The 26,470-nt window shown below is 33.5% G+C and overlaps 1 protein-coding gene across 2 annotated transcripts; it reads left to right on the top strand.

Moving 5' to 3' along the window:
* The first annotated feature begins 4,595 nt into the window (after positions 1-4,595).
* Positions 4,596-7,097, top strand: LOC131014263 (mitochondrial intermembrane space import and assembly protein 40 homolog). Of its 2 annotated transcripts, none has more exons than XM_057942176.1 (2): positions 4,596-4,704; positions 6,407-7,097. In XM_057942176.1, exon 2 carries the CDS (start codon positions 6,413-6,415, stop codon positions 6,860-6,862), a length of 450 nt encoding a protein of 149 aa, XP_057798159.1. In that variant the 5' UTR covers positions 4,596-4,704; positions 6,407-6,412; the 3' UTR covers positions 6,863-7,097. The 2 variants fall into 2 exon arrangements, with proteins under 2 accessions (XP_057798159.1, XP_057798158.1); XM_057942175.1 differs by having other exon boundaries at positions 4,695-4,935.
* Positions 7,098-26,470: the final 19,373 nt, after the last annotated feature.

Below are 26,470 nucleotides of genomic sequence, written 5' to 3'. Positions count from 1 at the left end.
CACTTTTTCCTTTAGACGAGTACTCTTTTTCCTCGTGCTGAGGTTTTAATGAGGCTCGGCCCTTAGTCTGCTTTTCTGTGCTTACAAGGGTTTAGGTTCTGTTTTCTCTTCTCTTTTTAATAAAATTCTATTTTAATAAGTTAATTCATGGATGTTGAATGTACAACCATTCATGGTTGTGTATATGTAAATTGGAATGATTTTAATTTATTTTGCCGTCATTTCATCGCGATTTCATTAGTTTGTTCATATACTCTGTTTTATTTTCACAATGTTAATACGTTCAAATGATCTGAAACAATATACATATATGTTAATCGATATATGCATGTTGTTATGTCGAACACTCCTCCATACGTTTCGGGATAATATGCATATCTATTTTTGTTTATATGCATATATACTGATAGATACATGCATGTTTTTATGCAAATGTTGTTGATAACTTAAATTCATGTTCGATTGATGAATATTTACCACGTGTGATAGTACATATAAGCTTTATGTTGAAAGGAAATTAGACTTACTAGATGATGATGTGAATTTTTATAATGATTATATGCATTGCATGGGGTTTGAGGGACGTACGTCTAGGTCTCATTAAATGTTTTAAGAGTGTAGTTATTATTTATAAGTTTGTTCTATGTAATAGGGAGGGTAGGAATAATATTTCGGTGGATAATGATATTACAAAAAGCATATAAAAGTACAAGAAAGTTAAAGTATTAACCATTAAATAAAATAAGAGCAGAGAACCATTTTTAGTCATTCGATCATTAAGATCTACGGTAGATGCATAATCTTTGTGGATGAATGCACCACCTGTGTTTGAATTCTAAAGGGAACATGTTTTTTTTCGAGTGTAGTAAATTTAACAGCGAATGCATTAATTTTTATAGCAAGTGCATTAATTACTAAACAGGGCGAAGATACAAAATACGAATACGATACGAGGACGAAAATAATTTTTTCAAAAATTACAATACGAATACGTCAAAAATATGTTTCAATTTTTTAAATATTTTTATCAATAATAATAGTGTGTGTATATATATATATATATATATATCATATAAACATTTATAACCAGCAAACAACAACTTAATTATTAATAAAACTTAAAAGTCCACGCATCCAAATAAAACATACAAATATTACTACTAAATAAAGTCTACTTCCGATCCAAAACACACTAACAAGCTACTAAGTCATGAAATCTTCATCTTTCTCCTCATCTAGCGTACCATCACTACCCTCTTCAGTGAACACACAACACTCTCTAATTCTGGTTCATCAAGCGATAACTCTGAAATCTCTAGATCTCCAACATCTTAGAGCGTACCAAAGTTGTCTTTTCGAATATCCCACAACTTTGTCTCTCCTTTATAGTATTCATGTGTTCTTCTAGATAGCAAATGAAGATTGTTATGAATGTAAACCAAATGTTCGGCACGTTGAGTCGGCTTGTTTATTGTTAACGGTGAATGAAAGAGTATGTACTCCAATTCCTTCAAGCACATGAAGAAGATGAAGGTTGAACAAGGAGTTTTAAAGCTAACTTTTGAAGTGTCATTGTACTTGGACCATGTGTCAACCACCAACTCTTAGGGTCCAAGTCATAATGTTGCTCAATTAAATCATAATTAACAAAATCATCTGATATGCTAGAAAAGTTTGCAAACTTCCTTATCACAATCCTCCTTTGAGCAATTCTGAAAAATACTACCTCAAACATTTCATTATTTCCTTTGCAACTTCATTAGATCTATGTGGAGGGACTCGAGAGGTGTCTTCTGAAAGCCCCACATCACTATAATATCTAATAAAACAAAACTTTATATATTAATAAATTAATAATACTAAAACAATTGTAGGATACTTAAATTTCAATTGTTACATAATTTAGTTAATGAGCCAAACATTGAAGAAGAGTGTTGTTTTTGTTCCACCAACTTACTAAGATGACATTAACCACATCATAGAAAGGAGATGGGTAATGGGCTTGAATTCTTTCATGCTTGTATATTACTCCCTCCGTCCGCCAAAAGTGGACCATTTTTACTATATCGGGCGTCCGCAAAGAGTATACCACTTTCATTTTATAGAAATGGTCACACCATCCACTTTAATTTTTTATCCTTACAAACACTCTTTATTCACAAAAAAACCACCTCAAATTCAATCTCAACCACACATCTCATAAAGTGGTAGGACCATTTCTCCACTACATCAAAATTATCACCAATTTTATTAAATCTCGTACCCAGCCAAAGTGGTCCACTTTTGGCGGACGGAGGAAGTATTATTATTATTATTTTTATTATTTTTAATCATTGTATCCCACATGTCATAGATCAAGTGAAGACACAACTTATTTATATCACATGCTCGAAGCATGTCATATATAAGAGTCGTGAAGGAAAGTATGTAATCAACCTTATCCCACCAAAGATCATCTAATACTTTCATTTTCACTAAACTTGCCCTCTCCACACCATCCTCTCGGTATGAATCTCATTGTTCACTTATCACCATGGTACAAAACACTTCAACATCACAAAAACAGAAGCAAATCGAGTTGCAGCAATTGAAAACAATTTGAGAGAGAAAAAATGATTAAAAATTGCTAACCTTATCCCATGATTCATGATTAATATCTTGATTATACTAGCATCTGCTGCTACCCCGGTAAATTGTGGCTGGCGGCGTAGGCGTAGCTGGCTGTGTAATAAGGACTTCTTGCCAAATGAAATGGCAAGCCCTACGCATAGAAGAATTGTGCAATCAATGCATTCAAAGTATTGCGTTCTTGAATGCGTTAAAATCATTTGAATTTACAAATACAAGACAACAAAATGGTTGTCCGTTCAATCTCTATGAATTAAAGAATGAACCTCGCATGAAGTTATTGATGAAAACAATAAACAACCAAACTATTAAGAAATTAAACAATTGGCGATGAAATCATGTTAAAAACAAATGAAAGCCAATTCAGATTATAACAACACAATCAATAGTACATTTACGCTCAATCTCCATAAATCGACAAAGTGTAATTATTGAGTAAAGAAAGAAAAAGTAGAAAAACGATCACGCATAGTAAAAATAACGACAACACTAGAACCTAAACTTGAAAAAGATAAATATACTCTTACTAAAATTCTAGTGCGCTCAAAATACCCTAATGATATCTTACGCGAAAGTTATAAAATGAATGGCTAGGATTAGAACCCGGATACCACCTATAGCTAAGGTACCTATATAATCAAGCTTTTATATATATATATATATATATATAGGGTACGGGGAAGGCTAAAATAAGAACGATTCTTAAAATATAAATTAGGAACCATTTTCAGCCCTTAGATCATCAAGATATACGGTTGATTCATCACCTTGTTGGATAAAAACATGGTCCTGAGTTCGAATCCCAAATGTAGCAAAAAATTAATTTTCTCAATTCATGCCTTTATACAGTTTATTCATGCGTGTTATACATAAAATTCATGCATTTTTGCTGGTTCGTAATTCTTAAAATAAGGGTGGTTTATTGAATAACCGCCCCCTATAGGGTACATATATATATATATATATATATATATATATATGTGTGTGTGTGTGTGTGTGTGTTAAAAAAAATGAATTCTAACTCATCATATTTAATACTTCATATGTCTCATTACAAATGTTTCATTCTTTTTTTGGCAATATATTATCTATCTATACCTAATACTATTTAAATAATTTTCACTAACTCACTTTATCTACCTTTTACATATTTCTTAATCTTCGTGCTCAAAAGTAATGGGATATTTATAATGGGATGGAAGGAATACTATATTTATAATTTTTACACTTTATATTATATTTGAATTCAATATTTGGAAAGTATGAATATGACCTCAATATGTTATCACAAGATGTCTTTTTTAATAATTCTCACAAAACTTTCTTGTGTTAGCTATAAATGATAATAAAAAAAGAAAAATCTTGTGTTAAAATGATTTTTTTTTCTTTATATTTAATATGAAATCAATTTCAGCCAATGAAATTCAAGACTGATGAGTTCGGAAAAAAAAATTCGAGTTACGGATATGAAGAATTTTTAAAACTTTACAGAGAAAGTAGAAATTTGATAGCTTCAATCACTTGTCTATCTATTAGCTTGAGATTCTTTTTTTATAGCCTATCAACTAAGTCCAAAACTAAAGCCTAATACTCAGGGCCCACTAGTAAAGAAAACATGGCCGAGCCTCAATAAAATTATTGTGATGAAAAATGAATGCGAAAAACACTAGTAGTAAAAAAAAAGTACTTGACTAGGCTACATGTATTTTCTATCTTTCAAAATTGATAGTAATTCTTTTTTCAAGACTAGCATGTTTGACTCAGTGATATTGGATTTGACATGTGTCTTCCGAAATGCTAATTGTCTTTGTTAAATTTGACATTTATTTTTTCCGGGCTGATTCCGTTCAGAATTAACTTTATTATTTGCTCAGTTCCATTACTCATTAAACTTCTATTTTAATATTTAATAATACATTCAACTTTTATTTTAATATTTAATAATACTCAAGATAGCTCACTCATATTTTAATTATTAATTTTGATCATAGATAAGATATTGAACTATTAAGCTTTTACTTCATAATTGATCTTCGTATAAATGTTTTTAGGATACCGACCTCATCAAAAGCTAAGGTATAAATGCTTTTACAATAATGAGAGATTTGGTACGAATTCGTGATTTTTATTTATTTGAATATAATTACATTTTGTGTGTTGATTACAAAATATGGAAACAATGGTTTAATCGACAGCCAATCTTCATTTCTTCTCTTTGAAGCCCGCGAAATGAATCAATAATCTCTCTCTGTCACACACACCAACACACGCCGAGATACGAAATTTCTCATTCCAATCGGCCAATAGGTGAGACGTAAATATGGTTTATTGATTATCTTCAGTTGATTTGATGCTCCATCATTTCTTAATTTATTTTCATTTTTTTTTCTTCTTTAATTTTTTGGTTTCTAGGAATCTAATGTATAATGTTAACTAGAAGTATAGTTTTGTAGTTATTTTTTCAAAGAAATGACATTTGAACACTAGTGATCGTTTAAGGGGAATTATAGTAAGATATTTGATGCTTTTTGTGAAACGGGTCACTAGCTGTTCGATGAAATGTTTCTTAATGGATTGTCTTGATAAGTTTTACAGGTCTTGCTTGCGTCCCCGTGGATTTGATTGTGTGGCTATTGTATGAGTAATTTATTGCTGGGTAGTTATGTGTGTCCAGCAATCCATTCATGAATGCAGCTGGAAATTTCTATGCGAAAAAGCTAGTTGTTGGATGATTGAGAAAACGGGTCATGGATGAAAACCGCCCTTTAGTTTGATTATGATTTTTGAGTTGCAATTTGTGATTTTAGAGCATAGAGTAGAGGATTTTAATGCCTTGATACTATTTCTAGACTTAATTCTTTTATGACTTGCCTAATGCCTGTGGCTGTAAGGATCATTAACTTTAGGTTTAAGATTTGAACCCCAACAATGCTCATCAGCCTTGTTTTCTTGAGTTCAGGATTTCTTATTTTTCTCTTGATTGCCTAATAGATAGCTGACACGGAGTTTCGTTCTTGAAATGGCTATTACCGTACTCATGGGGCTAGGTTGCATACCTTGTATAATCTTATGTTAAGTTATTGTTTTCGATAGTTTGGGGTGCCTATGCAAACGCTGGCTAGTTTGTATAACGTTTCCTATTATTAGCCTTGACATTCATGGTAAGATGTATTTTGAAATTTAACATTTATTCGAATTAATCCCTTGCCCGGATCACTCCCTAAAACCTGCGAGAGCTGCTAGCTTTGACGGAATGCAGTGGGCCGACTCTGCATTGTGCAGGGGAGTCGAGGCTTGGATTTCTTAGTGCTGATACACGTGACTTGGATTTTGGCTTTGAGGGGGAAACTGTCTTGCTTCCTGAGGAACTCTTAGTTCTTCTCCAGCTCAGTCTCAAACTTTTGAATAGTTTTTCTGCATATTACTCTATTTGTTTCAAATTTGGAAAGTTGGATGCTTCAGCTATGTTTCCACTGGATTGAGAAATTTCATTGAACATATCAATGGTACCTCTTGACACATCTCTAACTCGTTCTCGCTGGATAATGGTGTAATCATCAAGTCATACTCAGTCTCTTCTTTATGATTTTGTTAACATTGCATCACTTTTCTTTTTAAGTGATATTTGTTCCTTTTATAAGTCCAACCATTTACTATATAGTATATATCAATCTTGAGGACTTTTGAGCACCATTCATAGCCAATTTTCTTCACTTATGGTTATGGGTCATTGATATTTGATATTATTCCGTTTTGTCTAAATACAACCATATTTCAGGTGGTAATGGGCCAATCACAGAGTGCTGCAGCTGCTGAGGATCAAAGAAGCCCAACCACAGCTTCCCCATCAACAGAGAATTCAGCACAGCCTTCACTCGGTTCTTTAATTGCTGAAGCTGCTGCATACGGTGACGAGGACAGCAGCCAATCTCTCGAAGCTAAAGCACAAAAAGCATTAGAGTGCCCTTGCATTGCTCACCTGCGAAGTGGGCCATGTGGTGGCCAATTTTCCGATGCTTTCGTTTGTTTTCTCAAGAGCACAGCTGAAGAGAAAGGGTCCGACTGCGTGCATCCTTTCGTAGCTCTACAGAACTGCATAAAAGCAAACCCTGATGCGTTTTCTAAAGACGTTTTGGAGGATGGGGAAGAGGTCGAGAAAGAGGAAAAACCAACCCCCAAGTACAGAGTCCGGCCCCCCCTTTGGTCCGGAAAGTCGAAAACTCCAACTCAATAACTTTAGGGAAAATGAATAGGTGAGTTTTTCCCTCCATCTTTAGCACTAAAAATAAGTTGTTTTAGGCAAGCAAGATATTCTTGAGACCCTTTGTTATGCAGCAAATCAAGGTTAGGGACACTGCCAATATATCTAATTCATGAGGTCTTTTGTAGGACAAGTGCAATTATCTTAGTTTGTTTTATTTGAATATTTCTTGAAGTTTCTAATATTATACGTACTTTAGTTTGATTTATTTTTTGGAGTAATTACTTTACTTTGATTTGAATTAGCTCATAACTTGAGCTAATTTAACTGAATTTTTAAGGTAAAACACTCATTTGTAATTTTGTATACACGCACGGCTTTCTTTTTAACTTTATATGTAACCATTCCATGCACGAAACAAGTTTTAGTTTCGTAATTTCATTTTCCATTCATTAACACCTAGTAACTAGAGTTACAATAGGAACATCACTAGTCTCAATTTTATTACATCCAAAACATCATATCATAATACATATATATATATATATATATATATATATATTCCTCTCTATTAGGAATTCCTGGATCTAATAACTTTTTTTAAAAATTCCTGGATCTAATGCATTCACTGTATCTATTAGGAATTCCTGGATCTAATGCATTCACTGTAAAAATTAATGCATTCGCTGTTAAAATTAATGCACTCAAAAAAATAAAAAAAATTGCTCCCTTCAGGATTCGAACCCAGGATCTGCATTCATCCAACAAGATGATGTATCCACCGTAGATCTTGATGATCGAATGACTGAAAATGGTTCTCCGTTCTTTTTTTATTTATGGTTCTTTCCTGAACCTTTCCCTATATATATATATATATATATTCCTCTCTATTAGGAATTCCTGGATCTAATAACTTTTTTTTGTTGAGGAATCTGGATCTTATTCTGAATCCGATGGATCCGGAGTAAAACAAAATCGACCATCTCACTTGGGACTGTCACATGTCATATTGCATATGAGTTTAGATTTGAAGCTGAATTCGTTTCACGAAAGTCTTTCCATTATTATATATAGGTTAGAGCATCGGCAACACCTTACTCGAGTAAGGCGTTGCCTTCGTGTATCTGCGTTGCGAGGGGGGGGGACTCGAGTATTGCTCGAGTGCTCGTGTAGCACTCGAGCGGCGCGTGCACAGCACGCGCCTGAAATTAAAAAAAAAAATTCCAACGGCTGTTTTCAAATTTTTTGAATTTTTCTTTTCTTTTTTTTTTAACGGCACTTTTAGCCGTTTGAACATTTTTCTTTCTTTTTTTCTTTTTTTTTCCCCTCTTCTTTTCTCTCTATAAATAATACTTCTCCCTCCCTCATTCATCACAACTCACTCTTCATTCATCACAATTCACTCCTTCTTCCTCCTACAATCAAAACTAATGTTATCAAGTAGGCTATCAAGTAACTCCAATGTAGCACTACCTACTCAATAACACAACCCACTATCAAGTAGGCTATCAGGTAGGCTATCAAGTAAGCCCATTGTGGATGCTCTTAGGAGCCAAAACGGCATGCAAATTTCGTGTTTTGCAGAAACCAAAATGCTAACGCACGCTTCTGTGGCCATTTATCTCTCACAATTTTGCATTTTTGGAGACATTAATTGATATATTATGGAGTTTTAGATAAAGTAACTTTTTTTGGTGAAGAGTGTTTGTTTTGTATGTATTTGTCCCGTGTCATATTGTCTCACACTGGTGAAGAATATTTTTTTTTGTTTTTGGTGCCATAAAAGTATGTGGAAACAAATACAAAGTGGTTTCATATATAGCTCAAGTTTGAGCTTCGCTTATAAAACTAATCTTTCACTTGAGTTCATAATTCATATGCTAAGATTTATAAGCACTACTGATGCAGATTTGTAATGAAATTGAAAACAAGTTGTTTTGCATATATTTCCGCGTCATTTATTTATTCTATGCATAAATTCTGCAGCCAATTATATTTTTATTTTTAAAAGCAGATCAAATAGCCGGCCAGAGTTTAATTAGAAATAGTCGAAACAATTAACTTTTCTGCATAAAAACTTCTCTTAATTGCCACTGTTAATTTATGAACTTTCGTTTCGTAGTCTAATATAGTTGCCGCTTTTCTTGAATGTTTCTCGAAAAGGACAAATATCCACAAATCAATCAGAGATAGAAAGAAACAACTTTCTCTAGCTACTAAAAATATCCCAAATCTCTTTATTCAACCGGCCACTTGTGGTGATATTATAAGGCTAATAACTGAAAATTAATACTAAAATCATTTTCCATAATGTATAAATATTCGATCATGCACAAATAATAGCTACTAAATTATTCAAAGTATCAAATTTCATGACCGTAAACATGCATATATATATTTATGTAATTAATGAATACTAGTATTATATTAGCTCAATCTCTGAATGATCTTGAAAGTGGAAGTTGTGACAATCTAACTACATTATCATCGGCCACACCGCATGAAGACTTACATGAAAAAATGGACATATTCTTCATGACTCCTCCAAACCTTTGATCTCCCTTTTTTGCCCCTGATGAAGACTTACCCTTTCTGCTGCTCTTTGTGACCTCTTTGTAGGCAATAAGAAAAGGATCATCCATCTTCTTGGAAGAGCTCCTCCACGGCGGCTGGAACGCGCACGGCGGAAGAGGGATTTGCAAGTCATGATAGGAAACCCTAGAGTTCTCCGGTGGGCACGGCGGAAGTGGCAGCTTCCTATGGTCGTGGTTGTGGTCGTGGTCGTGGTTGTCCTGTACTGGTGGCGCGGCCTTACTTACGCCGGGCTCGTTTTCCCATGAGAAGGGAATGTTTCTATGTGAGTGAACTTTGCTACGCATCATAGTTGTGACAAAAAGGGTTTAGAGGAATTTTTGTGTGATTTATGTTATATATATAGTGTGTTTTATCACGTATTTTAACACTCTTCAACGGCAAATCGAACACGAGGTGCAAGCAAATGATGCGTGAAATGGTGGGATTTTAAAGATACCCTTTTCAACGAAAAATATAGTAATAGATAGTATATAAATTAATGAACACGTAGGTAGATATGATGGAAGAATTGGGCAACCAATTAAATAATGCGTAGAGATAAGAGGTGTATGGGTTGTATACATCATGAAATGATGCAGTGGAAAAGTATGCAAAAGAAGTTAGGGAGAAGATGCCAAACATGGAATAATTGACTGCAGAGTTGACGCATTCGCCATTTCTATTTCTAACTAAACTTCTTCTTTTATTTACTTGTATAATTTTGTTTTTTCGAGCCATGAATTTATACCGTGCCCAAAACCTTGATAACTTTTGATTTAACTTGAAAAACGTACAAACTTAATAATTAGAAAATATGGTATCCTTTTGCTTTGTATTTAATTTATTGTAATTAAAAGCGCATGCGTGCCATCTTATGTTCTAGTAGCTAGTAATATATTACGTGAAAGAAATTATCGTTTTTACATACATTCTTCAAATTGTTTAACAAATAAAATGAATGAATATACAATTTGGAATTATATCTTATAAATACATATATAGAGTTGAGTTATTATATGAATCAAATTTATCATATAAAATAAGTTCCGATGAAATATTATAAATTCGCTATAAAAATTTATTGATTCAAACAGATTTGAATTATGGACCTTCATTCAATCAAAGTGATGAATACACTATATATCTTCATGATCAACAACAAAAAATATTTCATATATAATATATTTAGATTCATTTAAACCACTATATACTTCTAAAAGGTGAAGCCATTCAATAATAATAATAATAATAAAGAGTTATTGACTCAATAAAAAAAATTGCCAATATCATGCAACCATGCTTATCTATACTATACATAAGAAACCAAGATTTCAATTTGAAATCAATTTCAAATTGATTTTAAAACTGAGTGGTAATTTTGTGGTTACATATGGAAGGTTTATTTGTAAACTATATTTTTAATTTTATCTTTCTTTTCTTTATCTTCTTATTTTTTTTTTGTTTTATTTCTTTTTAAAATTGTGAAATTCGACTAATTATAAAATATTTAATATGCATATCACAATAAGAGCTTTAATTTGATACTATATTTTATGTAAATATTTAATTTAAAATGTAAAAGTTATAATTATTTAAAAATTAAAATTTAAGATAATTCTCTCTCTTCTCTTATCTTTTTTTGAAATTCAATTATTTTTATTTTCATTTTCATTTTCATTTTTAACTCTTTTTTAAATTTTCCTTTTCATAATATTTTATTTTTCAGTATTCAAGTCTAATATATTCACTTAAAATTATTTTTAATTAAATTTATACGTATGATAATTGAGTTGGCGTCAATTTTATGAGTATAATAAATATGTGGATCTAAAAAAGTTTATGTGCCTTTTCATTAAGTTACTCAAAAGGGAGGAGGAAAGTTAGTAGGAATAGGAAATGTTCATTGCACAGGGTGGGAATGTTAGTTCATTATTAAAGAGCAACATCGGATTTACTTATATGTGCTTTATTAAATATATTCTCAATAAATTGGGAATAAGGTATATTACTGGTGCTTAATTAGTTGTGCACTGAATATTCCTGATGCTAAATATCTTAATTTCAAATTTCACCAATATGCTTTTATAAATTTGAGCTTGTTGTACCTGGTTTTTTAATTATGATTTATCTTTTTGTGCAGTTTTCATTATAGCATAAGCTAATTAAGATTTACTCAATGCATGCGTATCGAAAATAACAGCCGTAATAGGGAAAAAAAATTGAGAATTAAATTTTGTCAATAAGAAATGTCCTTATTGTATAGTGTGTATCCCTGTACAATATACTCACTCCGTCCGCGATATCGTTTTCACATTGTGGACGGCGCGAGTTTTAAGAAAAGTGACGAATAGTAGTAGATAATCGTGGATATTGTAGTGAGTGAAGTTTGGGTCTCACTATCGTCGTGAGTGAAAGTTTGTGAACCCTACTTTTAAAAATGGAAGTGGAAAAGATATTGCGAAAGGATCGAAATGGCAAATGTGGAAACGATATCGCGGATGAAGGGAGTACAATTTTTATATGATTGTTATAAACGTCAACATAGTTTACCAGAAAATTTTGGGTCGTGAATATCCAAATGATGAGATAGACTCTTCTGGTTAGAGAGTGAGATTTACGGTTCAATTTGTATCGTTTCATTTTTCTTAATTAAAAAATAAATAAATAAAAAATACATTATATTTACATGGTGAATGACACATTATAAATTGAGTGCAAGCAATACCAAAAAAAAAGAAAATAATAGAATAGAAAATTCAGTTTTATAAGTATTCGTGGGTCGCAGGCGTAGGTGTTCACACAATTCATTTTTTTGTTGTATCTTATTTGGTATATTCCACAATTTTTATAATTTGATGCTATGACTCACTCTCAGACTCTTTCATAACTCAAAATCTAAAATAATTATGAAATAAAAATATGACATACATCTAACTAACTATGTGGAATCCCTCAAGAAAAAACTAACCATGTGGAATATGGTATTAAAGAGGAAAACGAAAGTTTTGGATGAAAAGACCAGGCCAAGTCTACTACGTTAAAAGTATTTGACAAACTTGTAAACAATTACAAAACCTCCTAATTAATTAATATTAATCTAATTTGAAACGTATTCCAAAAAACAAAATTTTCAGCTGGCCACGGATTAATTTGTTTGATTTGTCTACAAGAAATTAACTATAATACAAAATTCCAAGTTCGCAAACAATTTTAGACTATGGTTTAAATAAGTAACAATAATTTCATGTTCTCAACATAGATAATAATAAGCTATTAGACCGTCCATTTTCACGTCCTTAAAAATGTTTTATCTTTGAATTTAAACAATCAATGATAAACCACAACGAATTCATAGTTAATATATATAGAATAATGAACAACTTGTACTTCGCTTAGCCATCCTTGTTAAAGTTGTTTGTTATTTTAACTAATTTTCTTCAGATTCAAACAAATATGACTGGTATTCTGCATTTAAAATTTTAGATACTTCCAACACGCAAAAAATGCATACCATCAAAAAAATTATTTATATTAATTAATTGGTTATCTTTCCCATATATAAAAAACAGAAATTCCAACTCCTTTTGACGTTTTATCGTTTCTATATTCTGGCTAGGCTACCAATTAATCGAAATTTTTGGTTTGTCTGGTTTTCGTCTCAGCAACCAAAATTTTGAAAGTTAAAGATATAGGTAACAATTTTATTTATAAATGCAACATTATAAAAAATAAGTAGCAATGTTCTAAAATATATTGGAGTATTTATGTTGCTTGTTGAGTCATTTTATATCCAACAGAATTACTTCGATCCTTATAGTGATGGACTGATGGTGAGACTGTTTCACATAGGTTTTCGTATTTTTAACTTTAGTTAACTTTTACAATTATTAATTTACTAGATTGAATTTTAACTTTAAAATTAAGATTTTCTTGATAGGCATATTAACATGGGTAGAGCTGGGGAAGCTTAACACTAGCCAATTTTTATTTTGTTTATTTTTATCTTATATATAATTTTATATATTTTTTTAAAACTTTTTTATTTTAGTATTCTTTGTGGTAAAAATTCGACTTTAACTTTCCAAACTACTATTTCCGCCGCTAGGCATGTACCCTGAGATCTCAACTACCTACCAATCACATGAGATTATCTATTCCACTCTTGGTATCTCATGTGTTCCATTTTCAATTTGTTACTAATTTTTAATTATTTTTTCTTTAATTTAATTCATTACATTTCAGTATATTTTTAAGATAATTAATTAGGATTCATTCGTTCAATTAGGGTTTATAATTTTTTATATTTGTTTAAATTGACCATTGATTATTAGGTTAATTAGTTGAAAGTTAGGGTATATAAATTTTTTTTAAATTTTAATTTTTAGTAATAAATATTAGTTAAAGTTTATTATATAATAATATATTTTTTGGTATTAAACAACTATAAAATAATAAAATTAAGAGTGAAACTCGGTTAGAAACCATAAATTATGGAACATATGATCCATTCAGCTACAAATTCCTAGCTCAAATAACGTTGCATTTTGACTATCATAATAAATATCAGTCTCAAATCGTTTCAAAAAAAATATCAGCCTCAGATACATCTCAATTTGGTTTTTGGTTGTTTGAAACGAAATATCGTTCTATTTATTTAATGCTTGGTCTGGAAAATTCTTAGTATTATATAAATCGCGCAGCCCACGAATTTTCGCTTTGTTGATTTGATTTCACAATGCTAGGAAAGGAAAAAACCAACCCTATTAATTACTATGTGGGAATTCTCAAGATATGTTTAATTCAAAATCACCTTCGCAGCCTTAACATATATTTAATTGAAGAAGTTAAAACTCATCCTTACGTATTGAAAAAAAGTTAATTGCACCAAAATACGCGAACTTTAGTCACTTTTCTATTCTGCACTTAAACTTTAAAATTTGTAATTTTAATCATGAACTTTGCAAATGTTTCAAATTTTTCCTTAAAATTGAATTTCAACAGCCGGAAAGTTGACGTGTCCTTTTAGATGCCACGCGTATGTCACACATGTCAATACAAAATGACGTGGCAATACAAAACGACGTCGTTTATCTCATCTCTCTCTGTTTTTGAGAACTGAGTCTCCCCTCCCTCCCATAGTCCCCATTCAAATTTAGAGAGAAAAATAATGGACTGTTTCACTTTACTTTTCGCTTCTTTTCTTGTATAATGAACACAACAACAACAACAACTCATCCCAACCACTTCTTATCAACTCATCATTAATGGCTATCGAGCAAATCGCCGAGAAATCCTTGCTCGATGCCCTCTACTGCGAAGAAGAGAAATGGAGAGACGTTGACAACGATGACGAAGACGACCACAGTCAAATCACCTCCACAAATCTTTCCCTCTCCCCATTGCTTCTGCTGGAGCAAGACCTCTTCTGGGACGACGACAAGCTCCAGTCCCTTTTATCCAAGGAGAAAGAAACCAACCCCAACTCCAACCACCAAGCCGCCTTCTCTCTCTCTCTACCCAGAAAGGAACCCGTCGACTGAATTTTTAAAATCAACATTCATAACGGCTTCTCCGCCATCCCCGCCGAGAATTACCTCGACCGCTTTCTCTACAGCGTCAGCATTCCCAATGAGAAGCCATGGATGATGTAGCTTGCCGCTGTCACCTGTCTCTGAATGGGGATTGTGGGAGGGTGGAGAGGCAGCGTTTTGTGAGGGTTCGATGTTCAATTCGTGTAGTAGAGTGAGAATGCGAGGAGGAAGAAGTGGATGAAAGAAATTGTGAGGGTTTGCTGTTCAATTCGTGAAGCAAAGTTTGAAATTTAAACCCAATTTCGTCAATTGAAACAAAACGACGTCGTTTACCCCTAAAAAAAAGGACATCGTTTCATGTGCCGGACGGTGAAATAAGTGGCACACTTTCGGCTTCCACATAGGATCCACATTAGCATGAAATTGGGGGAAATTCAGTTTTAAGGAAAAATTGAAACACTTGCAAAGTTCATGATTAAAATTGTAAATTTCAAAGTTCATGTGTGGAATGAAAAAGGGAGTAAAGTTTGTGTATTTTGATGCAATTAACCCTAGAAAAAAGTACCCTTGTCCTGAGAACAATTTCTTGATTCTTCACATCTCTAATAATAAAGCAACATGTCCTTCCTCCTCCTCAAGTTAATAATAAGTATTAGGATACAATCTCTTTGATAAAAAATGATGAAAAAATATATATTTTCATTAATTTTTCACTCTTTTCACATATTTTATAAGGTAGATAGTTAAGAATATCATTCAGATCAACCCACTCAATTTCGGACTAGCTAGTCCTAACTGGATTAATTCTTGACTTAGAATATAAGATCCTCATATTGCAGGTTATATAAAACATGGAATAAAAGGAGTCTTAGAGGGGTGTATTCGTTGTGGATTTCCACAGACTTTAAAAAGTCAATGGAATTTAAATTCCGTGGAATTCACATAGATTCCAGACGACTTTCAAAGAATTCGTGGTTGAATTTCACCCCGATTTTCACTGATTTTCGAAAACTTTACGGGATAATTTTGGAATTCAATTCCATGAAACCCAGCGAGCGCTGGAAACCCAGCAACCGCTGGGTTCCAGCGAGCATTTATGATGTAAGAAAATCAATAATACAAAAGAAAGGGACAAGGCAATACACCTCGGGTTGCATACATAATTGCAGAAGTAAGATTCAGCATGATAGCTTTGCACTGTTCGATGAATGATCCAAACTGGTCATCTAAATGATCCAGAATTTATTGCTTATTTTAATCAGTGAAATCGCGAAAATTGCAAACGAGTTTATCACTTACCCAAATTGTGTATATAATGATAAAATTTGGAGTAAACTAATCACAAAAACGATCGATGATTTATTCACTTACCTGAATCAGTGTAATCACTTTCTGGCGAATCCACCACCACCGTCTCGCCGCCGTCTTCAGCAACCGTAATCTGCCCCTCTGCCGATGCTCTCCAGCTCCTGCAGGTGGCTGCAGAGTGCGTCGATGATGGCGTTCGCCGCCGCGAATTCGCCGTGGAACCACGCGATGATAGCGTCCTTGGCGACAACCTCCGGCACTGGCGCCGACCGGAGCTGCGGCACCACCATCGGCTTAGCCGGGATCCGGTCGCCCTGTAACAATACGCCGGCCGCCGGCACCATATTGTTGAATCGTTGTTAGTGTGTATTTGGTTAGATTTGTTCGGAGTTATATTGTTGAAAATGAAGCTGAAAATGTGAGAGAAATTGCTTCAGCTGATTCAGCGATTGCTGGATCCATTACTGAACTAAATTGTGCAGCAATCGTTGAGAGGGGGTGGGAGTCTCAGCGATTGCTGAGTTCCAGCGCTCGCTGGCTTCTTGCCGCGGGCGTTGGAACTCAGCGCTTGCTTAAAATTTCATGGATTTCAATTCTCGTGGTTCTTGGCCGGATTTTAAGTCAATGGAATAACGAATACACCTTGATTTGTATGGATTTTAAAAAGTCTTGAACGAATACACCCAGGTTTATATGGACTTTTAAAAGTCTTGAACGAATACACCCAGATTTCTGCAGACTTTTAAAAGTCTTGAACGAATACACCCAGACTTTTAAAATCCATAGAAATCCATCAAATTCCACAACGAATACACCCCCCTTAGAGAGAGCTAAGATATCGATTTTGTTGGAAAATAAAATATGCATGAATATTTGCCGAAGCCCTCACCACTTGTGGGCCTTAAACATCCACAGTGAAGAAAAGAGTGAGGCCCAAAATATTAAACTAAAAATAATGAAAACTGAGCCCAAATCTTTTTTATAAGACAAAACTTCCCTCCCAGGAAGCTTGTGGATCAATTTGAAAAGAGAAATACCTCTTCATATGGAATAAATTAGTTATGGTATTTATATTACTACTAAATTAAAATTTAGTATTATAAAAGGCTGCAAATTTCCCAAATCTGGCCATCTCACCATTCATTCATTCTTTTAGCAGAGATTGTCCAAAAAGTAGAAAGCTTGTGTGGGTCATGGAGATATTGAAATTGGGAATCGTATCGTTAGAAGGTGTTGAGAGCTTATTAATTATCCAAAGGTTATGAATCTTTGATGTATGATGTGGTGGAACTCGTTTCCAACTTCTTTTATAAGATAGTAGTGAAAATGCATCACTACCTACCCATTTAACTCTACTATTTCATATCGGAATTTCCAACTCTTTATCTTAGAGCATCCATAGTATTTGGGGCTCCAAGGGGTGATCCCAATTTAAGAGTCCCCACTCTCCAACAAAGAACTCTAATTATTTTATTTTCATTTCGTTTCAATTAACCTCATCAATTTTAAAATTCTATATAATATTTCATTAAATAAAAAATTTCAACATTATATTAATTAAAATAAAATACTATAATTAAAAAGTTACATAAATATTCAACGCTTCATGACTTCCTCGAGCAGCGAATTGTGCACTGCCAATTCTCATGTATCTATCTTCGATTTATTTGCATTGAGAATTTGGAAGTCGAGAGCTTTCCTTTGAGTGTGGCTGAAGAGCTCGATGTCTTTTGCGTTGCGGTCCATTGCGTCGTAGTATTTCATTTTGTCCCCGTATGTTGAAGACTCCACTTTCTTGTCATTCCCTTTATCTTGCTTTGCCGCTTTTTGACCTATAGGCCTCGTCAGTCGTCATTATGCTTGGCTCCCAGGATGTCGTCGTGTATGCCCCATCTGAGCCCTTCAAGCGCTTCGACGAGTTGACATCATCGCCAACCGATGTGAAACGTTGAGATTCACGCAAATTTTCCAAGCTTTGAAATACTTCAAATGGAGCCCTATGGTTGGCATGATAATTGTCTTGTGCTTGCTCACTGATTTGTTCATCACTTTTTCCGCTCTCCCAAGTGGCGCGAGACTTCTCATAGATGGACTCCCATAGCTTGACGTCATTTTAGACGCGTTGAAAGTGCAATTGTAACTGCTTGTTGTCGCGAGCATGAGTATCGAAAGGCCGAGCTTCGTTGAACTTTCAGGTAATCTCCCCCCAATATGTGAGTGCCTTTTGATCGACACCATAGATATATGGCATTGTGGGTGGACTCCGTCCACAGCGTGCACATGAGCTCGATCTTCATTGGGGTGTAGCCAGTGCGTGATCTTATTGTTTTTGGGAGAGATGAAATCTTTGTATTATTGTCTTGAACGAAACGAGTTTCGTTCAAGTTAATAGCTTCAAGACCCATGGCAAAGGCTTCCGAGCCTTGAGAGAAGGGCGAGAACCCTATCAAGGAATAAGTGGGAATGCCCGAAGATTGAGTTTGATTTTTTCCGAAATTCGTTGAACTCGCGGTCCAATTTTTGAAGAAGAAATGTAGAAAGTTGGAAGAAGATGAGAGAATGGAGAATGAGTTAAGTTGTTTTGGTGTAGAAAGTTGGAGTATATATAAATGAATAAGTTAGATAAATAAAAATTAAAAATGTGTGTGTGACTGTTGCCAACGATCAAAAGAATAAAAAAATGAAAATATATTTTGGCTATTTTCAAAATTTTCATTTTTTTTAATTAAGACGTGTGCATAGCATGCACCGTATACATTCACCTTCAAGCCGGGCACGAAGGGGAGGGTCGAGCTTCGAGCCCCATGGTGCGGCAGCGGTGCGGCGTGCGACTCGGGGTGGCTTGAGCCGAGCATTCACACCCTATTGCAGATGCTCTTAAGAACCTCCTAAAAGTTTATGATCGATTTAAATGCACCATTTAGGGATGTCAATCGGGCCAGCCCATCGGGTTTTCGGGCTAGCCCTGTCGGGTTCCGGGTTAGTCGGGTGCGGGCTAATCGGGTTGGAGATTTTTTCGGGTTGTAAATCTTCAACCCTAACCCTAAACTTTCGGGTTTTGGGCTAGCCCATCGGGCTAATCAGGTTAAAGGCGTAAAAATAAAATTATCATTTGTATTTTATTATTCCTAATGATCTAATGTATAATGTATAAAATATACATAGATATTAAAGATATAAATTATATAGCAAAGCATGAAATGCAAAAATATAAGATATTCAAGATTACATAAATAAAATTATATTAAAATGAGATAGTAAAATTTAACATGTATCAATGCACTAGAATCAATCTGGATTATTACTGAATAATTAGCACGCACGTCTCATTGACAGAAAAAAAAAATTTTGGTATCACTTTAAAATGAGATACTAATAATTAATTTCTAACTAATGAGATACTAATAATCAATTTCTACAAAAAATCCGTTATTAATTTCACTTTTTTTTAATGAGGCTACATATATATATTTAAGCAAATACCATAGATCTAAACATAACAGAAGTTGTAACTGAATGCATCAGTCACAATTCCGTCAGCCCACCGGGCCAGCCCATCGAGTTTTCGGGCTAGCCCTATCGGGTTCCGGGTTAATCGGGTGCGGGCTAATCGGGCTGGAGGTTTTTTCGGGTTACGATTTTTCAATTAGATAGACCCTGTAATTTTGTCGGGTTATTCGGGCCGGCCCACGGGTTTCGGGCTGCATTGACATCTTTAGCACCATTGTTATATTTATTATTCATGAGTATTGTATATTTTTTTAGTTGAATAAATAATTTTATATATCTTGTGACACATTGGGGACCCGAACCTAATATTTTTAGCATTTGATACTAATCACTGCACCATTAGATCAACATACACATTTATTAATATTTGTCTGATTATTAGAATAAGCACTCAATTTTACCTCTCTATCATTAAATTAATTTTTACTTAAAAATACTAATGTAAACTATCATTTGCATCCCGTGCAATGCACGTTTTTTATGTTTCTATATTAATATAAAATCGATATCAACTCAATTATCATATGTATAAATATAATTAAAAAAAATTAACTGATATATTTAAGCTGAATATTGAAAAAAAATTAAAAAACATTCATAACATTAAAAACACATATTATGAAAATGCAAAAATAATAATTAAAAAAATAAAAGCAAAAATAAAAAATAAAAAAATAAATTTATTCAAAAAAAAGATGAGAAAAGAGATAGAATTTTTTTAAAAATTAATCTTTTAATAAATATAACTTTTAAATTTTAAATTAAATATGTATATAAGTATCAATTTAAAGCTATTATCGTGGTCTTTAATTTGATATACATATTAAATATTTATGATTAGTCGAATTTTAAAATGTTAGAAATAAATAAAACCAAAAGATAAAGAAAAAGGAAATAAAAAGAAAAATATAGTTTACAAATGAATCTTCAATTTTATTATTATTAATTATAAATTGTCATTTAATTTTAAAATTAATTTCAAATTGAGAGTTGATTTTTTGAATACAGTATAGATTATTCGAAAGCCTCACGAATCGAACGCCATTAGGCATAAGATTGGCTCGTAGTCGTAGCTTACCGATCTTGACTTGAGGCCTGAATTTTGCTAGTTTATTAAATTTTTTAACAAGCCCCCGTCGATTTGAGATCTGAATAGGTCGACTTATTTACAATCTTAAACATTTAGATAGAAAGGAGATAATTGTGGATAGGGTAAATATCACTTTTTGGCTCATCGTTTGAGTGTTTTCTCAAATATATCCCACCCTAAGCATATTTACAAAACAATACCCATCGTTTCAAATTTTTCTTATTTGTGGCCCGCAAAAATTTTCCGGCTAGCGGTAAATTACGTGTTCCGGTCAAGTGCCATGTAGCTATTACACGTCAGCATTTAAAAAAAAAGAAAAAAGAAAAGAAAATACACATCATAAGTTAAAGAATAATAGAAAATCCCACCTCACCTCAATTAAAAACGGTTCGTCACCTCACTTAGAAAATCCCGCCCCAGCGCCGCCCTACCCCAGCGCTGCCCCGCCCAAGCGCAGCCCTGCCCCGCCCCGCCCCAGCGCCGCCCTGCCCCAGAGCTGCCCCGCCCCGGCGCAGCCCTGCCCCGCCCTGACCCAGCGCTGCCCCGCCCCGGCGCAGCCCTGCCCCGCCCCAGCGCCGCGCACCCCTGCCCCAGCGTTCCAGCATTTGGTGTCTTGTTTGATGGAAATAGTGTGGTTTGAGTTTGTTTTGCTGCAGAATTTGAAGATATATTGATTATTCTTGATATGTATTTGCTTATAGAGATGCAATATTGATGTTATTTTGTCATTCCCTAATATTTCAACTTTCATGTGGGATATAAGATCAAAACATAATCAGCAAACTCACTATTCTTGTTCCACAAAATTTATCTTCTCTTTGATCAAGATATGAAAATCGAATTTCACTGGTCTCGTATCTTGAATCTCTGTTGCTGTATGGTTGAATTTGTGAGTGACATTTGATTTGTTCAATTTGGTTGCTACATAGATGGAATGGGCACAGCAGAATGGAGGGCAGCGAAGAGCCCATCTTATTTGCATTGTTTCTAAGCTTCGGTAAGAAATGGGCAGTCACGAACTTCGCATCTCAAGAAGAGAGGTGAAGAAGAGAGTCCCAATATATGTAGAGGTCTGGCAGCGCTGGGGCGGGGCAGGACTGCGCCGGGGCGGGGCAGCGCTGGGGCAGGGCGGCGCTTGGGCGGGGCAGCGCTGGGGTAGGGCGGCGCTGGGGCGGGGCAGGGCAGCTTCACAGATCGATTTACTCACTTTTCTCTGCCCGGCGGTGAGCTGCGGCCAGGGATTTCACCACTGGTATAGGCGGGATAGGCGGGGGAAGGGAGAAATCGAAGGTGGAGGGGGTCGCGATGGAGGATTATGCTGCTGCGCTGGGGAGGTTGAAGACGATGGAGGATTATGCTGCTGCGCTGGGGAGGTTGAAGACGATGGTGGAGGTTTTGGCGCGCTGAAGAGAGCAATTTAGAAAGACGGAGGAGATGAACTGTTTTTAATTGAGGTGAGGTGGGATTTTCTATTATTCTTTAACTTACGATGTGTATTTTCTTTTCTTTTTTCTTTTTTTTAAATGCTGACGTGTAATAGCTACATGGCACTTGGCCGGAACACGTCATTTACCGGTAGCCGGAAAATTTTTGCGGGCCACAAATAAGAAAAAATTGAAACGATAGGTATTGTTTTGTAAATATGCTTAGGGTGGGATATATTTGAGAAAACGCTCAAACGATGGGCCAAAAAGTGATATTTACCCTTGTGGATATATGCAATTAGAATAGACTAGTGCTAAAGATACATATTATGTATATACATAAATGGATATTTTTGTCAATTTGCAATATTTTCAAAATTAAAGAAAATGATCACTTTTAATTGAAATTCTATTTACATAATTATCCTCCACGATAATTAAAGGATAATTATGGGATGAATAATAACTTTCCAATTCAAATCAAAATTTGAATCCATAATCTTTCCTTAATAATAAAATATTTTATTTTTATAAATTAAAAATAACTAATTCAATTGTTCCACTAATAGAAGAACTATCAATATTCAATTTCATCGCATTTTTATTTAACTATAAGAGCCCTCTGTAGTTATAGCTAAAATAAATAAATAAAGATATACTCCCTCCGTCCACGAAATGAGTACCCATTTGTGGACGGCACGAGTTTTAAGAAATATATGGAGTGTAGTGTGAATAGTTTAAGGGTCCCACTTTTTGAGTGTATTAATTAAAGAGATGTGTGGGGTACACTTGCCAAAAAGAGAAATTGGTACTCATTTCGTGGACGGACGAAAAAGGAAATATGGGTACTCATTTCGTGGACGGAAGGAGTACTATAAAACTAAATTTAAAATTTCTAAAAAAAGTAAATTTGTAAAAGAGATTATATATTGATTTAGTATTTATTAAAATAAATTATAATATATAATATGCTATTATTCTATAATTACATAATATCTTATTAATAATTTTTTCATAAAATAGAAATACATAATTTTAAAAATTAAAATAGAGAAAAACTGGAAAATTAAAAATGTTCAAATGAGGTTTCTAGTTTCAAGGAAAACATTATTACTTAAAATTATAATATTTTAATATGTTAGACTCTGAATTATCATAATTTCTTCGTTATAAATAAAAAATAAAAAACTTGTTACATATCATGTTAGAAGTTATTTTATGATCTTTTGTTCAAGACATATAGTATTACATATTTTTTTCAAAACATAATTAAATAAAAATAAAAAAATTGTGCTCTATCTATAAAATAAGAAAAGAAAACAATTAAGAAAGTAAAAATCAATAATATACTAAAGGAAAACATTCAATTCGAAATCAATTCTGGATAAATTTTAAAATCGAATGACAATTTTTTGATTGAATAAAATTGAAGGTTTATATGTAACAAATATTTTTTTATTTTTCTTTATCTTCTTATTTTCTATTATTTTTTTTTTCCTATAATTGTGAAATTTGGCTATTTATAAAATATTTGATATGTATTTTTTTTTAAAATGTTATTACTCAAAGAAAGGAAAAATACACTCATACTTTAACCCTCTAGGTGACTCGAACCCCAATATATTGATTGAAGGAGAAGCGTCTTACCAACAGATTGCGCTTCATCCTCAAATATTTGATATGTATATCAACTTAAAGATCTCGATAAAATTTTAAAGTTTAAGAAAACTATGTCTATTTAATAGATATAGTGACAATGCCTTTTTACTAATCAAACGTCATTATCACTACCCTTTTATCTCACTCACAATACCTTTATCAGTTTTCTTAGTCTCTATGCCTAGCATGAAATGAGAGTTTAATTCGTGGACGGATGGAGTATATTTTATGTAAAAATTAAATTTAAAATACAAAGACTATATTTGTTTATTATAAAACCTTAAAGAAAATATCCCCACTCTCCTCTTTTTTTTAATAAGTTAATTTTTCAATTATTTTTTATTTTTATCTTTATTTTTTCTTTTAGCTTATTTTTTTAATATTTTTTCATTTTTCATAATATTTATTATTGTGAATTATTCTTTATTTTTTATTTCTTTCTATATTCAGCTCAAATATACATATAATTGTGTTTTATCTTGAATTTAATGGCTTGATTTGTATATCTATTCTAATATATATACATGTTTAAATATTTTAATTACATGTACAAATAGTTGAAAAAAATAACTAATTATACTTAATGTTCATAAATGTACTTAAATAAAGTGATTATAATATTTTATTTATATATTATAATAAAATTAAATTTTTATTGCATTTATAAATTTTTTATATATTAATTAACTTAGTATCTATTATATATAAAAATATTTCTCGTGCATTGCATGAGGGCGAAATGTTAATTTAAAGAAACACACCCTGCAATTCGATAATAGTAATATGTGAGTGTTGCTGCTCGAATGTCTCATGTTTGATTGAAACCTACTTATTGAAGTTATATTATTTGGTATAAATATCATCACAAATTTTAATTCCATAAAAATGACAGCAATCTCCCCTGTCTGCACTACAAAAAAACTCGCCAAATACCAAGGGCAAGTTTGCCCTGAATAATCACCGACTACTTACCGACGGCAAGAAAGACGGCGAGGCCCGTCGGTAATGTTACCGACGACGCAGACCGCTGGTGATTACCGACGTTGTCGGTGAATATTAATTTATTATTTGAATAATACTATCGACGGCGTGTGCCATCGGTATACTTGGGACGAGTCGGATAATACCGACGGCAAGTGTCGTCGATAATTTTGGAACTAAAAAACGGGCAGAATGTGCAGTTAGGGCACATTACCTCCACCTTATCCCTCTTTTGCACAACACTGTCAATCGCCGCTCGCCACCGCCGTCCTCTTTGACCCGGTTGCTCTCACTTTGACCCGCTCTCCCTCTATTATGTCTAGCCACGCCACTGCCGCACCACCGCCGCCGCCACGCCACCACCACCGCGCCCCCTCCCCCTACCTCCAGGTAAGTACCTCTCACATCTCAGTCTTACAGCCACTCCGCCCCCTTGATGTAAGTGTTTAAGTTTATTCAAACATCAGTAATATATAGTGAAATGTATTTATTTTCTAACAATTAATGTATTGTTATGTATGAATTAGGCGGACATTCGTCACATTGCTAAGGAGCAGGACAAGATGACCTGAACGAGATCTACTTGGAGATCGTACATCACGGGAGGTCACGACGGTACTGTCACTTGGGGATGTCACAACAGATGTATGAGACACGGATCTCCACGCTGGAGGAGCGATTGCAGAAGGCTGATGAGGACAGGGCTGCAGAATGAGCAGCACGTGAAGCCCTTGAAGAACGGATGGCTATGTTCGAGCAGTATATCAGGTAGTCGGGTCAGCCACAGTCTCGTCCTCGATCCCCTACTTGATTAGGTCTCTCCCCCATCGTCATGACTTCTGCATATTTATACTCTTCGTTTAGATTTTGAATATTTTGGAACAACATTGCACTTGCACTTCGTCTTTACATTTATATTATGTTGAACAATTTATTTCATATGATCATTGAACTTTATTGGATGTGTTGGTGTTGATTGATTTGTTATGTTGTGATTGTATAATTAAGTCGAGAAATATATGTACTTTAAAAAAAAAAAAGATAAGCTAGATTGAATTCAACGTGTGCAATTAATTGAGTTCAAAATACATTACAAATACCAAATTAAAATACTTATGGGGTATAAGCTAGATTGATAATAATAATAATAATAATAATAATAATAATAATAATAATAATAATAATAATAATAATAATAATAATAATAATAATAATAAATAAATAAATAAATAAATAAATATTTTTTTGAAATAAAAATACCGACGGAAACGAGATCGATCGGTAATTTACTACATCTCTTAGATTTCATCTCGAAATATTCTAAGGTTATGAATGTATGATATTGTATATTGAAATAGAGTTTAAATGAATTAATAGGGCTTGTTATATCAATAATACGCGTGTTCTGTACTGATGACTACTCGAAATGAACTTCAAAGTTAATCGTGCCTGACTTAGAGCACAAGTAAGATGGATGACCTACTGGGAAGTTCTTCTAAACGTATGCAATTGAAATACAGTACAAATACCAAAATACTTGTGGGGTATAAAGTAGATTGATTTT

The sequence above is a fragment of the Salvia miltiorrhiza genome, chromosome 3 (genome assembly GCF_028751815.1).
Source record: "Salvia miltiorrhiza cultivar Shanhuang (shh) chromosome 3, IMPLAD_Smil_shh, whole genome shotgun sequence".
Taxonomy (NCBI): Eukaryota; Viridiplantae; Streptophyta; class Magnoliopsida; order Lamiales; family Lamiaceae; genus Salvia; species Salvia miltiorrhiza.
This window is presented reverse-complemented; position numbering and strand designations above follow the sequence as displayed.